The 21,649-nt window shown below is 49.6% G+C and overlaps 1 protein-coding gene across 4 annotated transcripts in view; it reads right to left on the bottom strand.

Moving 5' to 3' along the window:
- Window positions 1–347: 347 nt before the first annotated feature.
- Window positions 348–21,649, bottom strand: part of LOC144174911 (uncharacterized) — a 288,622-nt gene continuing 267,320 nt past the window's right edge. For all 4 annotated transcript variants that reach the window (XM_077703896.1, XM_077703894.1, XM_077703895.1 and 1 more), the window contains 3 exons: window positions 13,482–14,153; window positions 6,091–6,427; window positions 348–5,405 (listed from right to left, as the gene is read on the bottom strand). In XM_077703896.1, coding sequence (XP_077560022.1) covers window positions 4,773–5,405; window positions 6,091–6,427; window positions 13,482–14,005 — 1,494 coding nt within the window. In that variant the 5' untranslated portion in view covers window positions 14,006–14,153 and the 3' untranslated portion in view covers window positions 348–4,772. The remainder of the gene's footprint in view (window positions 5,406–6,090; window positions 6,428–13,481; window positions 14,154–21,649) is intronic.

Genomic DNA, 21,649 nt, shown 5'->3' on the forward strand with positions numbered 1-21,649 from the left:
TATTGCGTTCTTTGTTGAGAAGGCCCCTTGACGCGCCTCTCTTGTCCCTTTGCACACACACAGTAAACCTTCGTTATCGTGAAGTCTTCGACACAAGAAACTGACCTCGTTAGAAGCGATAATTCGTTACAAGCGGGTATGATTTGGTCTTTATGCACACTGTAGTAGGGACCTTGGATCGAATAAACTGATATTTGGGCAAACGTTTTTCTGTTATAACAGGGGTTTAGTGTATTCGCTTTTTATTGTGTCTCTGCTCTGAGCAACGATCTGCCTGACCCTCACGTGTGGTGCGACCATCCATACGTGGCTGCAAAAGCAGGCTTTCTTTGCGCCATAACGAACAGTTATCAGCGTGTTCCTTATAGTCGCTTTTTTTTCGGCGCTTTCGTCGATTGCTGGAGTTGTATGTAATGCGTTTCTTGTAGGGATCGATATTGAACAAACACAGGTGCACCAGATAAACCTGGCACAAAAAAAAAATGCGCCCACATTTCATCTATGCGCACTCAATACGTAAATGAATGCACTTATTACCACTTTATTGAAGCCCACGCTTGGCCTAAACTCGGTGTAGAGTAGCTCGCTGGATCATTTTGTGAGCCAGAAAGTAGTTCTGCCGTATATTGTCGGTAGAAACGAATCGAAATGTTGGTTTTTCCCGCAGTGCACAAGCCGTTGATGCGAATGAATGACTAATTAAATTATTTGACTGTAATTAGTTAGGTAGTTTGGAAATGAGTTTACCAAGCATAACGGCGCAGTTAAATTGCATTTACCAACGTAAAAAAAATTATTTATAACAAGTTTATCAAAATCTCCCGTAAAAAATACCCGACACTGTATCATCCCATAAAACGTTTGAAAACAACTTACAACCCTTTTGTACGCACGAATAACGTTCGGGAATATTTCTCACCCAATTCCCGGTTCTGCTTTTGTTTACTTGCCTCGTGTGCTACCTGCTCAGTGTATAAACTGTGGCTGTATTACGAACAGAAACGCGTGGTCGGCTGCAGCTCGTGTGGCCCTGGTTTACTTTAAACGACCTAGTAATGTCGTTTTTTTTTTAATAGAGGTTAGCCTAATTTTACATTTTTCGTAGTCGCGTTGTATGTAAATAAATAACTAATTGTGCCAAAGGTCTTTGACAGTTCAAGCAGTGGAGGTACGCAAAATACTACCTATCCGAGATTCAGACCCTAACATTTACATGGAGGCAAAGAAGTACAGAGTACACCTTGCGTCGTTTCGCACTCAGAAATTATGCAATGGTCTGAGTAATAACTCAATTCTGTGCATCATCAGCTACGAGGCAAATGCAATACATCAAAAGGGGCTCCTGTGTGTAAAAAAAAACGTTCACAATTGAAAAGGCTGATCGTGGACATACTCAACTTTCAATACACATTCAGTGTTTATCCGTACAGAAAAAAAAAGGAAATTCACACTTTGCAGTTTTGAAGAAAACGTCCGCATTTAGCGAAACAGCGTAATTGAGAAAACAGTCGAAAATGTAGTAGCAAATGTGAAGAATAAAAGCAGGAGACAGGGAGAGATTCACTGGTATTTTCCCCACGTTGACCTTCGTGACTGGACGTCCTAGGAGTCAACCTGGAGGCAAGGGTGCTGACGTTCCACTCCGCATGCGTCTGCGGCTACAACACTTCCACACAGAATGGTGCCGTTGAAACGAAATGTCACTCGGAACACACACAGGCGCATATATCATACGCTAAGAAGAGTCCACATCGGCTCGACGTAACTGTACAGAGCTCCTAGACGTCAAACATGCGAATAGACTCCGTACCTGGTGAGAAAAAAAAAAGTGACAGCTTTTTTTATCTCGGTACAAACTGAAACACAGTTAAGTAGAAGGAGGGACAGAAAAACAGACTGCGTCAAGCATTCGGGCTCACGTGAAATGTAAAATGGCGACTGTTCGCTAAAGCACACCATTCCTGGACCAGATTACTCGTTACCCTTTCAAACACCCGGCACACGGTACTGACATTTACAGGGGACGAACGCGCTGACACATCACCATTACGAGAGCAGGTTTCGGGACACGCTCGTCGGGGACGCACCACGAAATTCCGTGGTGCGACCAAGCATCCTATACCACACCGTTGTTCAACGGTAGAACGTCGCCTAACCGAGATACCCAGAAGAGGACGTGTTCGACCGTAACTCATTCGAAACGAAAACAGACACCGAACAAAAACCGCTTCTAGAAACCGAAGACTCCAAGAAGGGATCTACGCAGCCACAACCGAACCGGACATCACGCTGTCCCGCACACACCACTCGACTTTCCTTCTCTTTCAGAGCAGAACTTCGAACCAAGTGTGGAGAACTGGGCAAGGTGGTACACGGAACTCGGTCAGTTGGAGATCGAAGAACTGAAGCCTGCTCCGGCATCCCTCCCACGTCTTGGCAGTGAAAGACGGTCGCACGACTACATCGCGCCACCCTTTACCTACACCGCACCTTTTGTAAACCGGTCACCCTTGCGAGCAACCCTGTACCCAAGCTAAGTCTCTACACCACCCCCACCAGTTCGCTCGACCCAGTGGTCGATCCAATGAACACAGCGGACGTATTCATTCAGTCAGTGACTACTGCGCCGCCGCGTGTGTCCTCGGCTATGAAAAGAACGGCTGCAAAAAAAGCCCGGTCCTACTCAATGTTTTGCTTGTTCAGCTGTGATGCACCATTCCATGGAGCTGGTACGTTAGAGCTCGAGGTTGACTGCGTCCACTCTACTACGGGCACCCGGCAGTACTGAGCCACGCGCAACAGAGGTGCGCAGTAAAGTTGCGCAATAGAAGTACGGTCGGTGCATGTGTGTCAATGTGTGCGGCTTACGTAGGCGCGCTCACCCTTGGCGGGCTAAGTGAACGGCGCCGTGGCAAAGCGGTACATTACTGGTGCTCGATAGTTTGTACGTTCACGCTTGTTCCGGTGTACAGGTAACGCAACAAGGTGTGGCAGTTAAGTCTGTACGCTGGTGTCGTGGTCCTTCCACATGCGATCGTTCTCCTTTCTCCTTTCTGCGAGAGCGTGCATGTGCGAGGGTGCCCTTGTAATCAAACGGTGCTTCTCGAAGGAGCGTACCTAGCCGGTAGTTTCCTTGGCAGCGAATAGCAATGGGACAAATTTAAGAATGCTTACGGGCCAACGAACAAGCACGCTGCGGCGTTCTGCTTCCGACGGTTCTGAGAAGACGGGTCACGGACTAAACGGGTGCACGGCAAAATATATATATCACAGTGGAGTCGTAAGGGTTTGTTGTTGGTGGAGGTGCTTACGGATTTCTTGGAAAGCCAAGAAGCGAGACGGGACCTTGAGGGCGAACTACAGGCTAAGGAGCTTTCAGCACAGGGCACAGCAAAGAAAGACGAGGTGTAGGGAGAAGCGAAAGTTTACGACGACGACGAATACGACGAGAAGTCCTCAAAATCCATTCTACATCTTTCACCATGGCCGAGACACTTCTTTCTACACCGGGTGCGCGCGGCGGGAAGCCGACTAAGCGCAACACGTAACGGGAACGCAATTCACGCGCATTGTAGGCACGCAGAAGCGGAAACCACGTCCTGGGGTCAGTCTTTTCTTTCTTCTTTCTTCGGTTCATGCTTTCCTTGGGTCCTGCATTCGTTCGCGTACACTCGCGATCGCCGAGAAAAAAAAAATGTGCATGAAAGCAGCGACGTGTTTTGCTCTCACTCGTTCGATGAGATCCATCTAAGATACCGGTAAGCGCGCAGTTTGCGCATGCGCCCTAAATCTACTGCTTGACACACACATCGATTACGACCAAATATGCAATGCGAAGAAACCTCCTCTTCCGAGTGTTCACAGCCTCGCCCGCTCGACCCATCGATAAGTTAAAGCAGGGGCGGAGCCCTAAATAAGAGTTGAGAAGTACCGTAGGTGTCTTCACGAAACTGAGATGGACGTTCGAAACCAACGTGGTAGCCCCAAAACATTCCTGGCCGTTCGCGTCATTGCAGATCCTTAGCTTTCGGCACCAATTTGTTTCTCTCTGCTCCAAGGTCTTTAAGCACGCTTCCATTTGTCCTGGCTAGGCGCCTTCGCAAACGCAAACTGAAGGGGATTGTAAAAGGACGTTCGTACAAAATGTTTCTTTTGCGCTAGTGTTCTCATCACACAGGCCATTACAGAAGTTTAAGTTGGCGGACAAGTGAAAAAATGGCTGAGAAAAGGGGCCGATAAACGCAAGTTATCCTATTATTGCACCGCGCAGCGGTGAAGAAATTGTCATTAAATTAGTTCTCATACACAGTTGCGACGGCAGGAAGCCACCGGACGACGAACGAGGACCAGTCTAGACGAGAAGCCGGCGAGCGCACAGCATCGTGTCTGCCGAATACAAAATAGAGTGCACTTATCAAAACCACCACTCAAAAGGCCGTCAGTCCTTCAGGGCGCACGTCCGTGACCGAAAGGAACTGGCGAAGAAAACAAGCAGTACGAGAAAAACCCGAAGGAACGTCTCGGGGACGCATTCCGCACAGAACTGGTCGTCACTCGTCGAGTAGTCAGCATCCCTAGAAGGTCCCTGGCATCCTCACCGAAGCGCTTCGGGTTACAGACGTCACTAACACAAGGGTTCCTCCTCCTCCTATCGACTGCTCGCAGTGTTCCCTCGAGAGCGACCGGCGTCACCGACGGCGTGAGGGAGGAGCAGGAAGAGGTGGCGGCTGTGCAGGGTCACGAAGCACGGGGCAGGGGCGAGCGCGCAGCCATCAGGTGACCGCCAGGTGTCCCTGGAGCTGCGAGGGGCTCTGCTTGAGCACGAAGGACGAGTCCGACTTGGAGTGCGTGTACGCCCTGACGGCTCGCTTCATGAGCTTGGACGCCGAGGGCCGGGAGGCGTGGTTGGGCACCACGTCCGGCGGCTGCACCGAGTACGCGGCCCTGTCGCCGACCACGGTGAGCGACGGCTGGCCGTAGATGGACGAAGGCCGGGCCTCGTCCTCGGCGCAGGGCAGCGCGCCGCGCAGCTCGTGCAGGGCGAAGGGCGGCGTGGGCAGCGCCTGCTGCTGCTGTTGCTGGTGGTGGTGGTGGTGGTGGTTTCGGTGGTGCCGTTGCTGCTGCTGCAGGAGCTTGTGTTGCTGCGGCTCCCCCAGCTGCAGGAACGGGTTGGCGCCGAAGCAGGACGACTGGGAGCGCTGGCAGTGTCCGCTGTCGAGCGTGCTCCGCCGGGGCCCCGTGAGTGTGACCGGCGAGTCGGGACGGATGTAGGCGAACTCGAGCGTGGCCGAGGCCGTGGCGCCGCCAGCGACGCCGCACCGGGGACCGCCGCGGCCGTTGGCCACCTCGGGGGAGTTGAGCACGTGCTGCGCGTACAGGGAACGCTGTGCCAGGGCCGGGGACACCTGCGTCAGAGTGAGAGGAAAAAGCAGCCAAGGCGCTTAGACATGCCCTGTCTGTGGCTGGAGTCCGAATGGCCAGCACCTTTCGCAGTAAACGAGTTTTATGTCGCGACCTCCGCTCGGACGGCGAACTCTGGAGGATTAGAGCAATGACAGGCATACAAGGAACGTGGAACAAGGGGCGGTGCTTCTCAGCAATCACGCGCTGCAAGAAAGCTGCCTTCGGCAACATCCAGAGGTTTTATGGTTCCTTTACACACCACACAGATGTTACATAGCAATCAGGACAAATGGAGAAGATGATTTGTCCTGTCCCCACCGTAGGCCACACATCTTACGGCAGCCGTCTGCCGCAGCACGGATTCCTGCTTACGAACCATGTGCGTAAACTATTTTTAACATATCGAGTCACCGAGTGGTAATTGGAGTGCAAAGCTAGATGCATTCGACGTCGTTCTTGAACGGTGAGGCAAGGCTGGCTGCATTCAAAGTGCAGGTATATTTTATCGTGTAAAATCGTAAGCCCAGCTAAAGAAATGCATACGTACGCACAAAAGCACGCGCAGAAAGACGGAGCTATACAGACAGACAGACAGACAGACAGACAGACAGACAGACAGACAGACAGACGGAGCAAGAGAGCGAGAGAGCAAGAGAGCGAGAGAGCAAGCGAAAAAAGGAGACGCACCTGCAGGGACCGAGGCGAGGGCCGGTGGGCGCCCAGCGATCGCTGTCCGAGCGAGACGAGCGAGCTGTACGAGCCCGTGGGCCGGGGTCCGAGCGGGGCCGACCAGGGCACCGAGCGCGTGTCGTAGTCGACGACGCCGAGCGACGAGCCCGGGGCCAGGCTGCCGCCGTCGCTGACCTCGGTGGCCACGGACATCCTCTGCGCCCGGCGCGTCAGGCTGGGCGTAGGGGTGCGCTCGCCCAGGGACCGCAGCTCGCACGAGGTCGAGGTGCGAACCGACGAAGACGGGGACTGCGCCTCCGACGAGGTCAGCGTGTGCTGCAGCAGTAGGGCCTGCCTGCTCCGTAACAGAAGTGGGCAAGAGGAGAGGAGTGAGCAGGTGCAACCAACTAACGTTCACACACGCTTCGTTTTTTTTAAAGAGGGACACTGCCCCATACATGTCAATCAATATGTGATTATTTACTACACCCGTAGCGACCCCACTAGGCGGTTTCCGTAAATAAAGAGTGCTAAAAGTGGGGACACGCTCACCGGCCTTCACTTTGTGCCGGTCTATATTTGCCCATCAAGATGTCTGTAGCTGCCCATCGCTCGGGAGTATCGCGGACTACGGCGAACAACAATGAAGACGCGAATTGGTGAACCTATTTTAATCAGTAAAATATACTGAATGTACTAGGACACGTTAAGGTTAAAGATGGTTTCGACGCGCGCCGGGTTCACTTGTTTTCTGTAACTGCTATCTTCCTCTCCTCAAATGTGGTAAGAAAGAAAGCATGCTAAAAACAAAATTATGCAGAACTTATAAGTACTTCTATACTTTTACTAAGGCGGACTCAAAGAGCCAGACCCGAATTTTCTTGTGTAACTGGCGTATTTTTCATTTACGTAAAGGCTTTCTATGAAACATTCCGCAATAATAATCTATTTGGTTGTAAGTCGCGTGTCTTGTCAGTTTCTTTTTTCCCGTTTGTTGGCCCTAGGCGCAATTTGAAACCCCATGCACAATTATTAACTCGCCAGTTTAGCATTCGACGCCAGAAATAGTATTTCATTCTCTCAATAGCAAACTATACAAGAATACCTGAATAGCGTTAAACACAAAACAAAAACAACAGTACCCAATGACAGAAAAAGTATCGCGGAAGTTTTATTCCGCCCGAAAAGGAATACATGCACTCTTCGATCGCAGCATGGAAATCGCAGCACACGCTCCTCAAGCTGAGAAAAAGTCTGCATGCTCCTGCATGATCTTTCACCACGCAGTGAGCTCAACATTCCATGGTATTACGCCCCGTAACACAACACTTCCGGAAATACACCCTCCGAAACGGTCCCTCAACAAGAAACTCGGACGTACACAGTACAACACACCGGAGGATTCCAGCTCTCCACCCGCCACGAGCAAACCCAACTCCACCTCGACTCCGTCTACTTAGCGTACACGCCACAATCGGCTATTTATACGTCCCACAACGCGCCTAAGATATATATACGTGCCACAAAATTCTCTTCCGGGCTCCGAGAAAACGCTGGCGTGCCGAGCTGATCTTTATTTAAATCTTGGCGAGGTCGTCGTGAGGACGTTCACGCCCCCCCACGCAGCAACGGTGCACCTTTGTACAATGGGAGAGTGTCAGCTGGGCACGAAGCAGTCCCGCCCGCGTATCTCCCGCAAGGCCCTTCGCACGCCCTTTATAGAAAATCGCCGAGCCCTTCTTTTCTGCCTGCGGGTCCAAAGGCCGTTCTCCGGGGCACGCAAGGCCTCGAGGATGGGAGGCCCGCCTAAATTCGGCATTGCGTGTCGTTCGACGAGGCACAAAACCTCCCCTTTAACGCACGTCAGTCGGTCGGTCGGTCGGACGGACGGGCGGGGCTGTTTCAACCGCCCACCACTGTAGTTTGGGATCTTAAAAGCGTGATGATCAGCGCGTGTCTACATGTTTTAGATCACGGGAAAAAGCATAATCAGAGTGAGATAAACGGGCCTTTAAATTAATCACTGACATTGGTGAACCGTCGAAAATATCTTAGAAGCAGTTGGTGCTGCAGCAAGACGGTGCTTTCTCTTCTATAAATACGCGTTGTAAATACACCTTTGCCTTCACGCCTTTCCCGCCGTAACAATTTTTAGAGGTGGCACGGTAAAAGATAACAATATGCTGACATTCATCGCTGCTCAAATGACAGGACCGCAGGGTGTTATACACGCACCAAAATTGCATCACAAAATGAATGACGCACGTGCTCTGAACGTCAATTTGACAATGCTTACATTACGGGCGTACTGACCTGGACGCATTGACAGTATGAGCGTATTGACCGAGCTGTTACACCAGCTTTTAAAGCCAGACATACTCCCAGCTTGAGCGAACATAGACCGACCCTTCACAGAACAGAAGTGTACTTTGTAAATAGGCATGCCGCAAAGGCCTGCTATCCAATATACACCGTGTCGCACAACGGAGCATTCTAACGATTTCAAAGTATTTGTTGTATCAGGGCAGGTAGGTGACGTGCACAATTTGGTGCTGAAGTCTGCGGGTTGAACACCTCAGATGCGTTGCGGTTTCGTGCGTGGGAACACAGCGCAGGGGTTTAAAACGGCGCGGCCGACCTGCCCGCCTGTGGTCAAAGGTGCGTGGCATGTTCTCGATTCTGGAACGGGCACGCGGCCCCAATCTGTCACGGCACGGTTCGTCTTCCCAACCGGCTGCATTTCGCGTCAGGAGTGCAATGCACCTCGGGCGTGGCGCCGAGGCAAGGTGCGCAGCGCCCCGAGAAAGGACAAAAACGCCGAACAAGGAGACCACCGTCGTTCCGTACACAGCAACGATAGAGTGAGAAACGGCAGCAGGCGTGACATGCGTGTTGTTATTATAGGCGTCAGATATAAGATATTGAATTACAGTAACCTCATGAAATGAAAAGAAAGCTATTTTTAGTAATTAACTGTTCCCGTTTTCTCGTTTCCTAAAAATGGCGATCACGGGGTGCAGCAAAAGAAAGAGCACCTGCCGACTTGACCGTAAGGACACCTTGGATTTGTACGGTGTACCTATGCTTGTGCGGACACTGTTTATACAAGCAGAATAGCCTGTTAAGTTGTATGGTATTTTTAACTTTCGTCTGCAGTAGCACCGAGAGCATTGATCAGGGATGACGTCCCGTGCTTAGCAATATGTTCTCTCTCTCTCTCTCTCTCTCTCTCTCTGCATTTGTGCGTGTGTGTTGGCTTCTTGTCCCTATTTCTATTTTTTTTTAATTTTTTTTCGTGACGCACATCAGAGTGACGGAGGAAGGTGGAGTGGCGACGAACGCTTTTCCTCTGTGTCTGTACCAAGCACTTCTCAAAAATATTAGCGTGCGTTCGTCTTGTAAGAAGATGTCGTGTCACGTCAGCAGGGACCCACCTGTTAAATGAAAGCATAAAATTTCTTCATCCAGTTCCGCAATAATCTCTTTCATACTGCTTTGAATAGCACATCATTTCAAAGCCGATGATCCTATACCGTCAAAACTGCAGTGCTGCAACCCCCGCCAAATTGTTCAAGTTCAGCTCTCTGTATACCCTTTATGTTGCAACCCATTCCTTGCCCAAAATTGGTGTAATGAGCGTTTAGATGAGCCTTTCTTGTTTGAATGTGGTCAACGCATTGTGTCATTGAGCACATGGCTATGCACGTTCGTTCCTCGGCTGTATACCTGCTTTTCTAGTTTAGGCGAACCACTTGCAATGTCTTGCGTTGAGATTGAGGCGCGGCTTAAAGATCCCGAAGTGATAGCATTTAATTCGGCTGTCCTCACAACGATCCCCCTGATACAGGAGGCTTGCTTTGGCCCAGTAAAATCCCAATTCAAACGACCACTTTTAGGAGAAGCACCCAAGGAGCAGTAAGTGTTTTCGAACGTAATACTTGGCCACGGCCGGACTGGAGGAGCGGCGAACGCGCACTAGCGCGCCCGCCGCTCCTCCAGCCCGGCCGTGACTTGGCATAAACCTGAAATTCAGCCCGGCCGGCTACAATCAACACATTTGCAGAAACTTGGCAATTGAAGGACATTTCTACCCCTCCCCCCTACCATGAAGAATTTTCCTTCAACAGCGAGGTTTCTGGCAATGATGCAGATTGCGGCGGGGCTGTATATCAGCTTGATGTCAACACCCCTATTTCATCTCTGATCGCCAGCTCAGAGCAACCCACAACTTTTCTGTTTTACTACGCCACCGAGTACCGCGCATACGTTTGTACACATTTTCGCCACAAACAGCCAGACTTCGATTTATGTGCCGCACTGGGAAAACTCCATCGCTGATCTCCGATGAAGCTCCTGTCTAGCACCAGTGGAATAAAAATAGAAATCGGATACAAATGTAGAGCGAAATGAAAGTTGCACAAGCCTCTAAGATGCTGCCTCTGCAACTTGCAAGAAAGTTGTCGTCTGAATTGCGACAGGAGCACGTGTAAGTGCTCACCACGCAGTCAATGACCCTGCCATAAAAAAAACTGGCTGTTTATTTTTTCTTCCCTTCGCACCGAGTGTAAAAAAAAAAAGAAGGAAAAGTCCGCGCCACCATTCAGCGCCGGGTCTAAACACGTCGTAAGTCATGTTAGCCAGGCTCCGTTCTGTCTTGGCACCCTTTACTGTCAGAAACTCAGACGCCATTCCATAAAGAAAAAAATGCCCTTTCTGCTTTTGTTATTTAAATAAAGCTGCAGCGCGGGTGATATTTCATACGCAAACAGCAAAGTTCACCAAGCATATCTAGGCGGTAGTGGTTTTATCATTCCCAGTTCTCAAAGACGGGTACGCTTTCCACTGTTCCTGTACTTATTTGCGCCTCCTTCCCCAATATTTGTCGGTGTCGCAACGCGTGCAAGTTTGGGGAATTTCGAAGCTCGGCACAGGGATCAAAGTATTCGCCGCGGTGTCGAAACTGCCCAGACGCTGTTGGGAAACTTTCCAGCGGTGCGCCTTTTCAATTCATAACCGAAGACACTTTCCAGCCCTGCTGTTTTCAAAGGACGATTCTGCAATCAGCCGCGGCGTGATTTTGCAAACAGGGTGATTTTGTAAACAGGGTTGTGACATAGCAGCACCTGGGGACGGGCAGATTGCGACTATTTAATCCTTCGCTTTGCTTTTGCGAATGCGTGGCACACATGATGACCGACGTTGAGACAGCGAAAAGAAACGGCTGAAGACGCAGGAGCGTCAAGTTAGTTTAACCCTTTGCTGGGCGTCGTTGGCTCTGGGCAACAACCAAACATTTTTTTTCTCCGCGCTTTCTGGTTTTTCTGGACATTTAGCGCCGTCTGTTGACAGGCAAAGGTACCGGGACTTTCAAAAATTGAACAAAAGAGGGCAGCACGTACTTTGGCGCGCTAAAAATGCACTTGCTTATGTGTTTCGGCTTGCAGGCTCGATGGGCTCGTGGCAGGTATGCGACATTGTGCAATTTCGTTGTTATCGCTAAGATAACAATGTAAACTTCAAGTTTGTGGTTTAGACTTGAACCATAAAATCAGCGTGTACATGCAGATCAAGGTAACATTCTTGTTCAAATGATATATCCAGCAGCAAGTGCCCGGTGTTGCTCAGGAACAACACCTTACTGTGTCCATCCTAATGAACCTAACTTTTTTTTTCTGATTCCAAATTTGTGATGTCCGCAGTCTTTTTCAATTATAAAAAAATGTATCGCAAACTTCAGCTAGAAATTAGGGTTTTGGACACGACAGAGTTGAGGAGGCATCGTTTTGTAGTGCCAACGACAAATTTTAGTGCGAAGGCACCATACATTACTGCGTATTAAAAGTAAAATATTCACCAGAGCTTATGTGCTGTGGGTATCCAAAAATTTGTATGCTTAGGTGCGCGCACGAAGGAATCAGAATATGCCCTGCCTATTCTGTGGACCACACCACAGTGCTATGTTCCGCTTTGATCTACTGCTAAAAGTGTTCTTCTCATCGGATTCCGTGGCGCAGGGATAGAGTCCCGGGTTTTGAAGCTAACGGCCTGGGTTTTTAAGTAATTTTGTTACTGTAAAATTTTCCCTTAAGCCCATTCTAGCAATTATTTTTGTATATGAGGTGGTTTGGTATGTGTTAGGTCGCTTTAAACAAAGAAAGCTCATCAACGATACCGTGGTACGGTCCACGGGATAAAACGGAACATCATACCCTGAGGTCTGATCCACAGAATAAGGCTGCACTTTATCAGTCCACAGAACAGGGACTGCCTTGGAGATACTGGCACACATTTTTTTTGTGGTCAACCTTCCCGGCGCTTGCCCTCAGATTGAGTGATTTAATGAATGCCTTGGGCATGGCCCAGCATGCACATTAAGCGTGGTCCAATACATCGCTACGCGTATGTAACACTTTTATATGCTAATAACAGCAGCTGTCGGGTATACGCCAGCTTAGACTTAAGGACGGTGTCAACTTGAATCAGTATCCTGCCGTAAAATGACTTCTTTTTTTAACGGGCACCAGTTGACGACGTTAGAGGATAGGCGTTGCCGTAGCAACTTTTGGCTCTTAAGAAATAATGTCAAGCATGTAAAGAAATCGTCAAATGGAAAGAAAAGAAAAAGAGGGGGGTTAAGGATGGGCTCACCGGTGAATTTTTCAGTCAAGAAAAGTATTTCAAATGATCCAACTGCACACTAGCATTCTACCCTAATGCAGAGCGTGAAATCATGTAAAGCAGCAGACGTTCATATCTGTGCAGTTCGTGTAAAGTTATTCAGAAAGTAATCTGCACTGCGGCGAACAAGCACAGCCAGCATAGACGTCAGAGGAATATCCACCCACGTTCCTTCATAAACCCCCTGTACACTGCGGCGGGAAACATGGCCTTGAAAGTTCGGAGTGCGGGTTGCCAAGGGCGAGAAAGACACCGCGCTAGCGACCGCTCCCAGTTCCCCGTGCTATTCTCTTCCTTTTGTTTCTGCAGTGCAAACTTTTCTGATGAATTACTACCAACAAGCCCAACAAGGTCGGAACGTTCTTTAAGTCTGTCGGTCTTTTTTTTGTTTCTAACAAGGACGAAGCCCGCAATATCCATCGTTCACCCGATACGGTCTCGCGTGATTCTACGGTAACCCAGACGTCGGAGCGTCATTTCAAATTCTGATTTTGTGCCTCAAAGATGGACAACCCGGCTTCTAGGTACGCAGCAGTAGAGAGTTACCGATAAATTAAGGCCCCTTGGGGATCTTTACCCTGCGCTGAAATCTCACGCATCCAGGCATTTCAGGTCTGCTTGTCGCCTCCACCGCGAAAACAGCCGCCGTGGGCAGGAACTGACCCCACGGCTTCACGCTCGAAGCCTCAGAACGGAGGAACGACAGCACTAAGAGGGAGGGCAAAGAGTACCTCTTGGTGAGTCCCGCGTCGTAGAACTGCGGGCCGAGCGTGTGCGCCTTCCGGAGGGCCTCCCTGCGGCCCTTGCTCCGACCGATGGCGTCTCTAAGGGCGAACATCCAGTCGTCCAGGCCGCAGTTGGTCCACAGCAGGAGCTGGCCCTCGGTGCCCACCCGAAGGGCGATAACTCCCGTCCGCTTCTTGTCGGCCCACTGCAGGCCCTCCACGTCCGCGAGGTTCACCTTGTAAAGGAACCCTCCCATCTCGGAGGTCCCGACCTTGGATTCCTTCTTAAAGCACGCCAGGTAGTCCTTGGTGAGCACGAAGTAGCGCTCCTTCCAGCGACTGAAGAACTTGTCCCACTGCTGCCACAGCAGGCCCTTCTTGACCGTCGTGGTCTCGAGCAGGGGCCCCCCCGCCGGCTCCTTGGCCGCCGCCTTGCCGTTGACGCCGCCCCCGTTGACGCCCACGGTGGCCACGCCGTTGGCGAGCAGGCCGCCGCCGTTGCGGGGGCCCACGCTGCCGATGCTGCTCATGGTGGCGCATCTTACGGGCGGCTGCGGGTGGCGCGAGGAAGCCAGCGCACCGCCGGGACTGGCCACCGCCGCGCCCTCCTTGGCCGACCGCCGCCGCCGCAGGAAGCCGCGGAAGCTGCCGCCACCAATGCCGAGGCCCAGGCCGCGCCTGCACGCAACGGGAGAAGAATCCTTTTAGCGGGACTCCTTGACGGACTGTCCTTGACTGACGCAGTTGGCCAGTGCATGTTGGCCATACGTACAGTACAGACAAGGATAACACAGCTCTGAGAGAACCTCGCCCAGTCACGTGTTCGCTTGCACTCAAGCGGCCGCACAGATGGCCCAGCCGGCATTGAGCGATCAAGCGCAGGCGAAGCAGTCGTTACACATAGGTCGGCCGGCTCACTCACGAGTGCACTCCCGCACCACCCACTCACCACTCACGAGAGAGTGGTGAGGGAGCCACACTATCGTTTTAGGTGCGAGCGAGAGTGGGTGTGAAGGCTACTCGTGCTGGACCTCACTCACCACTCACTAGTCGTGGTGAATGGCGCTCGTTAGCAGTGCCGCCTGACACTGACCACGGCTTGCTTATTGATATCCCTGAAGCTTACCTTTTATATATTTGTAAAAAAAGAACGTTGCTACGCAGCAAAATATTTCAAAGAATGCTTAGAGCAAATTTAAGAGCAAAGTAAATAAAAAAGAGAGGATTCCTTCATAAACATTTACTGAAGAAATCGTATCCAAAAATAAGTAAACTAATTATTATGCGTAAAATGCCGATAATAAGGGCAGAGACACACCCTCTAGAAAAACTTTTTTAGAGGTCTTGAAGAAAAAAAAATTCCCCGCATTTCCCCGAGGGGAAGAATGTGAAAGTGCGAATGCACGAGTTGAATTTGCGCGGTTCGGTAATGTTCGCGAAAGAGAGATCACACACACACACACACACAACTACAAAGAAAGAAAGATGCATTTATTCACAGACACCTATTTGTGTTGTCGTTGTACTTGATTGCTAGAGCGGATCTCAGCTTTGAAATTTCGTGTCAGTACTCCTTTAAGCGGGTGCATTAGCCCTTCTCACGCCCGATTCCTGGCCAATCCCCCACGTGGGTATATGCCATGCACAGACACCTATTTGTGTTGTCGTTGTACTTGATTGCTAGAGCGGATCTCAGCTTTGAAATTTCGTGTCAGTACTCCTTTAAGCGGGTTGCATTAGCCCTTCTCACGCCCGATTCCTGGCCAATCCCCCACGTGGGTATGTGCCATGTCAGCGGCCAGGCAGCGCGCGCCCATCTCCCCCCGTTGCCAAGGAAGACGAGGAGCGCGCGCACCCGCAGCTGTTGCTATGCGGACGGCGGCGGAATGCGGACGGCGGCGGACGCTTCAGGCTCGCTTAAGAAGTGCATTCGCACTTAAAATAAATCAATTGAAGAGGATCGGCGAACCAGCCTTGATACATACATAATTACAGAAGAAATTGTTTCCAAGCAATTAAGTCAATATATAGTTATGCGTCATAAAAACAATATTGTGAACAACGACAAACATGTATTTGATTTCAACTGTTCTCTTTGTTGTTGCTTCTCTCCGTCAATCATTGGTACACCAGAATTTCTTTGTACCAAAATCATCCTGCAGTGAAACATCTATGCTGCCTTAGCGGCGGTCTGCTGATATGTCCCCACAAAAAAGTTCGTGTAAAAAAAACAATAAAACTTATTATTGTATTTCTTACGTTCCGAGATTTTGGGCGGTGTTATAATAGATTGTTTTGCTTGATTAAACAATGTGTTACATCAATTTTGTTTAGAAATTGGTGGCAGTGAGGTCATATTTTTAAAGCGAGGCTATATCGCTCGTTCATGTACGTTTCTTTTTGTCGTGGTCCGTCAACAGGATTGTTCAGCAGAATACGCTTATTGCAGCAAAGTGAAATTTCCCCAAATCTTGACACATGCGCGGTCTCGTTTTTTCCAACCTCAGCGAGCGGCCGCAGCGTCCGGGATCGTATCGGCGTCCTTGGGATAAGAGCACACCACCTTAGTCACTGACCTACTGCTGCGGGTTAACCACTAAACCAATTAATACGTTCCAGTTATAATTATTTGTCAGTAACAGTAGCTGTTTTGCGCTGCTTCTCTATCGTTAATATTGTACACAGCGGTTTTCATCGGCGTGGAGCGGTGTCTTTTTTTGTGCATGTGTGGGCCGTCTTCTTTCATCACTGAATTCGTGTTTTCCCAAACGCGGGCCAAGAGCCGTCCATTTGTTCTTCGTCCCGACGAGCAGATGGTTGTCGTCGTCGGCCATTCTAATGAGTTGTGATTCTTGCTATGGTTTTAAGATGCAAGCACTGGCAAGCTGCCTGCGACAATGCCGACGATGCCATGTCGTGGTGAAGTTACGCTGTCTGCGCGACACCGATGCTAGTGCGCCGGCAGCAGCGCAAAAAAACGCTTCGTCACGTCTGTCTAGACACAGAGTTGCCTTCGCTCGCAGACGATGCATCAGTCGCACCGCCTCTGGGACGCTCGGAAAACCCTCGTTCCCGAGCTTGGATTTCGGGCCGTTTTACGTAGTTGTCTGCGTGGCAACGTCGAGTAAATCATTGGGCATACCTTCGTCGACGGGTGTGCGAGTTGTGCGGGTATGTGTTGCAGTGACAGAGACGTGATTCAGGCCGTTCCCCGTGGACTAAACGACGACTGATATCCGTCGGTGGTTCCGCGCAGTTTCCGTCGGTATTCGCTGCCCTGTGAGCTGCGGTGAAAAGAACTTTCCTGCTGTTCGGAGCCTTCAAAAGGTGACAACTCGTTAGGTTTATTATTTCCAAACCAGATGTTTCTGGCCAAGCTGGCCAGAGCAAAACGTTTCCGCGTCGGGCGCTGCAGTGCGCGTAAGGTATGTTTTTGTGTCAGTCACAGTGGTGATGGAAGAGACAGGATCAGCTTGGAGGACATGTGTTCTGCGACTTCTGCGCTGGCTTATGATGATATGCTACGAGGAGGTTTCTGCGAAGTTGTGTGCCGCCGACTGCCTCGAAGGATGGATCAGCATGGAACCAAGATTGCTGGTGAGCTTAGTATATAAGCCGTAATTTTGCCTTGAATGGAAGCCGCGTATATTTCTTTTGTGGGAAATTAGTAATAGCCACAATAGCTTGAGCAGACGGGTTATAGAAATAGCGAGTTTTTCTTCTGGCTGCACCTTGTGTACCTTGTTGCGCTTCGTGTTCCGTGACTGCGTTTGTGAATTACCCGAACATACTATTAAGAAATAGCAGTGTCCGCACTTCGCAGGTTTTTGTACCAGCGGTAGCGCTCTCCGCAAGTTTTTCGATACCAAAACTGGTAACAACAATAAAAAATGGCTCTCACAAACTCGCGCCGCAACTTCTACACATACAGATATATGGAACATATACACCTCGTGAACTTCCAGCGATAACGCCGGTGACGCCGAGAAAAAGCGAAGTTGGGCTTTGGGCGCAACTTCATTGGGCAAGGTGGAGTGCTTCGTGAACGACGCGCAGACGCTTCGTCACTGATGTCCAGACACCCGGTCGCATTGTTGCGCGCCTTCGTTTGGAAGCGGCTCCTTTCCTAGCAGCACAGAAAAAAGGGTAAGAGGCCTTAATAGTGGAGCATCTCGTGAGTAGTGGGAAGACGAGCGGTATTGCAGTCGCGCTTTTCATGAGAGAGACCCTGGTGGATGAGAAGACATTGACAAGATTTTCAGGGAACTGTCCAGTTTGAGAAGCGAAGTCTTGATATTTCTCCTGAAAGAGGGAGAGTCGTGCCATACCATTTGCTTTTCACTCGCTCAAGAGTGGATTGGCGTGCGTTTAGGGTTTCATACACCCATCAGTTCTTACACTGTGCTTGTAACAGTTCATTCAAAAATGCACAATGCGTAATAAGACAGAAATTCAGATTCTCGCAAACACCACCAAGGGACAGCTTCGATTACAGCACGAGCAGCTATGGAAGGAAAAGGGCGTAAGAGATCAGGGTGAGACAGTATCAGCGTGGAGTAGAAACACATCTGGAGGAGTTTAGAATTAATTAACACTAACGAGTAGGGCTCGGAAGGATGACACGTTAGGCCATGTGGATCAATAGAGTAGGTGAGCATACACTTCGAATGGCGGAACGAGAAACAAAGGCGTGCAACAAAAAGTATTGCACAACATTGGCGCGGACCAGTAGTTTTAGAAACATTCGAAAAGAAAATTCGCAGATTGAAGCCGACACATATATCACCTGTACATGCCTTCACCGTATACAGTGGTAGATGTCGGTGATTTCTGATATAAAGGCTAGGTAAAATTTTCACGGGAGAAAGTGAACGACGGGAGCAGATAGAGATCATTGAGATGAGACTCACTGACGAACCTTATGCGTGGAAGCAGGCGATGGGCGCTGATTATGATGATGACAAGTCGGTGGAGAGAAGCGCTGTGTTCCGGTGCGTGCACAAAAACGCGAGCGAGGCTAAAGACTTCTTCAACCAGATATGCCAACGTTGACGACGATGATGATTTTTGATCGCAAAACATTTTACGATATCTAGTACAATACTGCCCCTCGAAGCCAAAGTTAGATCGTGTAACTTGTATGCCGAAAGGAGAGCATCGACGTTCAGCAAACTCGCACCAAGTATATGGTTCATGAGGGTTTTCGTAGAATATGTCGTTATTAAAACGACCATGCATGTTTCGATATGAGCTATAACACGAGGAACTTAAATACGACATTACGTAATGAAAATATAAAGAAAATAACCGAATAGTCACGGCGCCATGATTCACTGACTGCAAAAGTTGTGTTGAGAATTTATTGCAAAGTATATTTTTATTATATCCGGCTTCCTAGGCCCCGTCAAGAGCGACGCTTTGCTTATTGCTCTAAACATGCCACTATCGCAAACAAATTTCAAAGTATAATTTACATTACACAAAAAGAAACAAAGTCTCTGCGTACTTAGCGCGAAATGTCAACAAGGCCGTACGACCTTTTTTTTGCGCGCGCCAGGGAATACGGCTTACGAGCCGAGTTCCAGCAATAACATGATCGTGTATCACAATTTAGGATGCCCGAGAAGCTCGGTAAAAATTTTTTTTACGGCGTGTTTCCTTCAATATAAATTCTCCTCGGCTTCAAACATTTCCAGCGTCTCACTTCCCCCCATGCACTCTTGCAATAACGTAATATTTATAGCGAGGGACATTTCTGGCAAAGAAAGGATTTGCACCGCATAAATATTGATCTTCAACTTTCATTTTCCCTGCAGGACGACTAAACGCAGAAATGAAATATTTTCCTTTTTTTCTTTTTAAATGGCGAGTCTGTTTACGCGTGAGGAATAAAAAAATAGAGCGAAAGAGAACAGAGGTCAAGACGGGGTTGATGCCCCGACGACAAAGTTTTCCTCTCTGAAACACGATTGGTGCTGTCACCGAATACCCTGAGAAAACACACCGCGAAATTCGGTACCACAGCAAAGAGACGGGCGTAATAAGAAATGCTTAAGAAAAGCTCGTTAGATGGCGGCAGTTCGAGTGTCGGGCGGTTTCTGCGTGTATCTTAATACTCTTGCTCCACAAACATGAAATTTCTTGCAGTTTGCCGCGATGAAGACTTGGGTGAGACCAAGTGTTTAAAGCGTTTCTACTTCACAACTTTGCCTTCTAATTCTCGAAAGTTCACCGAGTCAAGCGATAAGATGCGGAGAGAGGCAGCAGTAATCTTGGACCCGACTGCCTCATTTTCTTAGGCCCGTTTTCTTGGAGCCGACTGCCAGTAGGCGAGGAGGAGGTAGAAGAACACTCCAAACAGTAATGGCGAGAGATGGCAGCCTTGTTTGAACATCATTGAGACCGTTGTAATAGCTCACACGCCAACGAAAGCAGCGTTAAAAACATATTTACAAAAGGAGGTGCAGTATGGGGCTGTACAGCCGCTACCAAAAGAATGGCAAATTGATGAATTAACGGAGCCCTTAAACGCCTTCCTCATACGATTGCGACACATACATTTTTGTTATAATCCTCGTAATGTTGCCCAGTTGCTGTGTTCAGGCGCAAAGGTGATGTTTATGGGAATAATTCTTTTTCCTGTCTCCTCTAATTTAACACGACTAGTTGTCAGGCGACATGTTAAAGAGTCGTATCCATACACACAGCCTGCTAGCATTGCGCAATGCATGTCAAGCGCTCATCGACCGGCCACTGTTTCCTCCCGAAAAAGAAAAAAAACTGGGAGAGAGCGAGAATAGCAGGGCGACAAAGGACAGACATAAAGGGGGGAAAAACAACAGAGTCAAGCACGACAACATCCGAGCGCATTCACTTCTGGCGCAACGAGGCCCCATTTTAATTACGGCAGACGTCCGTCCAATGCTGCACACTGCCTCTGGCTAGGGTCGAAAGAGTTCGCGCGCCAAATATTTCTCTTGACTCTCGTCGCCCAAACCGTCGCACGCCTTTTCCATCCTTGTTGTTGTCATTTCTTCTTCTTATTCCCTTCCCTCGATCTCGTTGTTTTTTTTTTCTTTTTCTCCTCCGCTGCATTGGGCGCCGAATTTGACGCGACGGTGTGTCTGCCTCTGTTTCGTTCACAGCGTAACTTCAACAGCGTCGGCAGTAGCACCGTCACTTAACGCGGACAGACAACGAGTCGTAATCTTGTTTCGGGATCAAATATTGACACGGGAAATATCTGACGGTGCCGCCAGAGGAGAAAGCCTTCCAGTTCGGTGCACAGTGAGAGGAGAAAGAGGGGGAGAAGGATGGATTGAGGAAGAGGACGAGGGATGAAGAAAAGGGATACAAAACAGAACCGAACTCGAGAGAGATCCCGCGAACTCACCCTAGAGTGCCCAGCACACACAGTTGTAGGATAAGGGCTAAGAGAAAACAACGGCCAGAGATACGCGTTTTAGCATGTACGTTGTAGGAGTTGTTTTTCGCCGATGAGCGAAGGTGTCGTTAGTTCGCACGCTACATCCTCGACCTTCCTCTTCGGTGCCAGCTCACGAAATCGCCTGTTTGTCGACTGCTTCGCTCCCCCTCCCCCCCTTCCCCCCGCCCCATTTTCTGGGGACACTGTATATGTTGGGTGTGCCAAGAGTGCCCGTAAGTGGTCCCATGAGCTTCCGATATGTGGCTGTCACACGACAGAAACGGAAGGCGATCGTTAGGGGATCACACGCAGCGGAGTGGAGCGCGCGACACTGTCTGCGTGTGTGTCCGCACGGAGGAGTGGACGCAACGGAATCGCGCCGCTTCTGGTTACAAGTGGGCCAGGGTTCGTTGACCCGAAACATGTCGATTGATTGGGGGGGTACACTCTTCGGTGCGGATAACGAAGTTCCGATTGCAGTCTAAGCATTGACGAATCTTACGCCGTGGAAATATACAATAACGGGAAGCCATAATACGAGTTTATGCGATTCATTGTTTAGCTGGCCATAATCTCAAACAATTCGGGAATTCATCCCCGGTTCGCAATATTCGGATAGAACGTAAGGAAGGTATCCTCCCCCTTCTCCTCCTCTTAATAAGGGTAGCATCCTGGGCATGTTGGTACTCCATGACTAATAAAAATAATTACGCAAAAAAAGGGGAGACACGGACGAAATAAAGACGGA

This window comes from Haemaphysalis longicornis, unplaced genomic scaffold (assembly GCF_048455015.1).
Source record: "Haemaphysalis longicornis isolate Haplotype H1 unplaced genomic scaffold, Haemaphysalis longicornis Haplotype H1 scaffold_3, whole genome shotgun sequence".
In the NCBI taxonomy this organism is placed as follows: Eukaryota; Metazoa; Arthropoda; class Arachnida; order Ixodida; family Ixodidae; genus Haemaphysalis; species Haemaphysalis longicornis.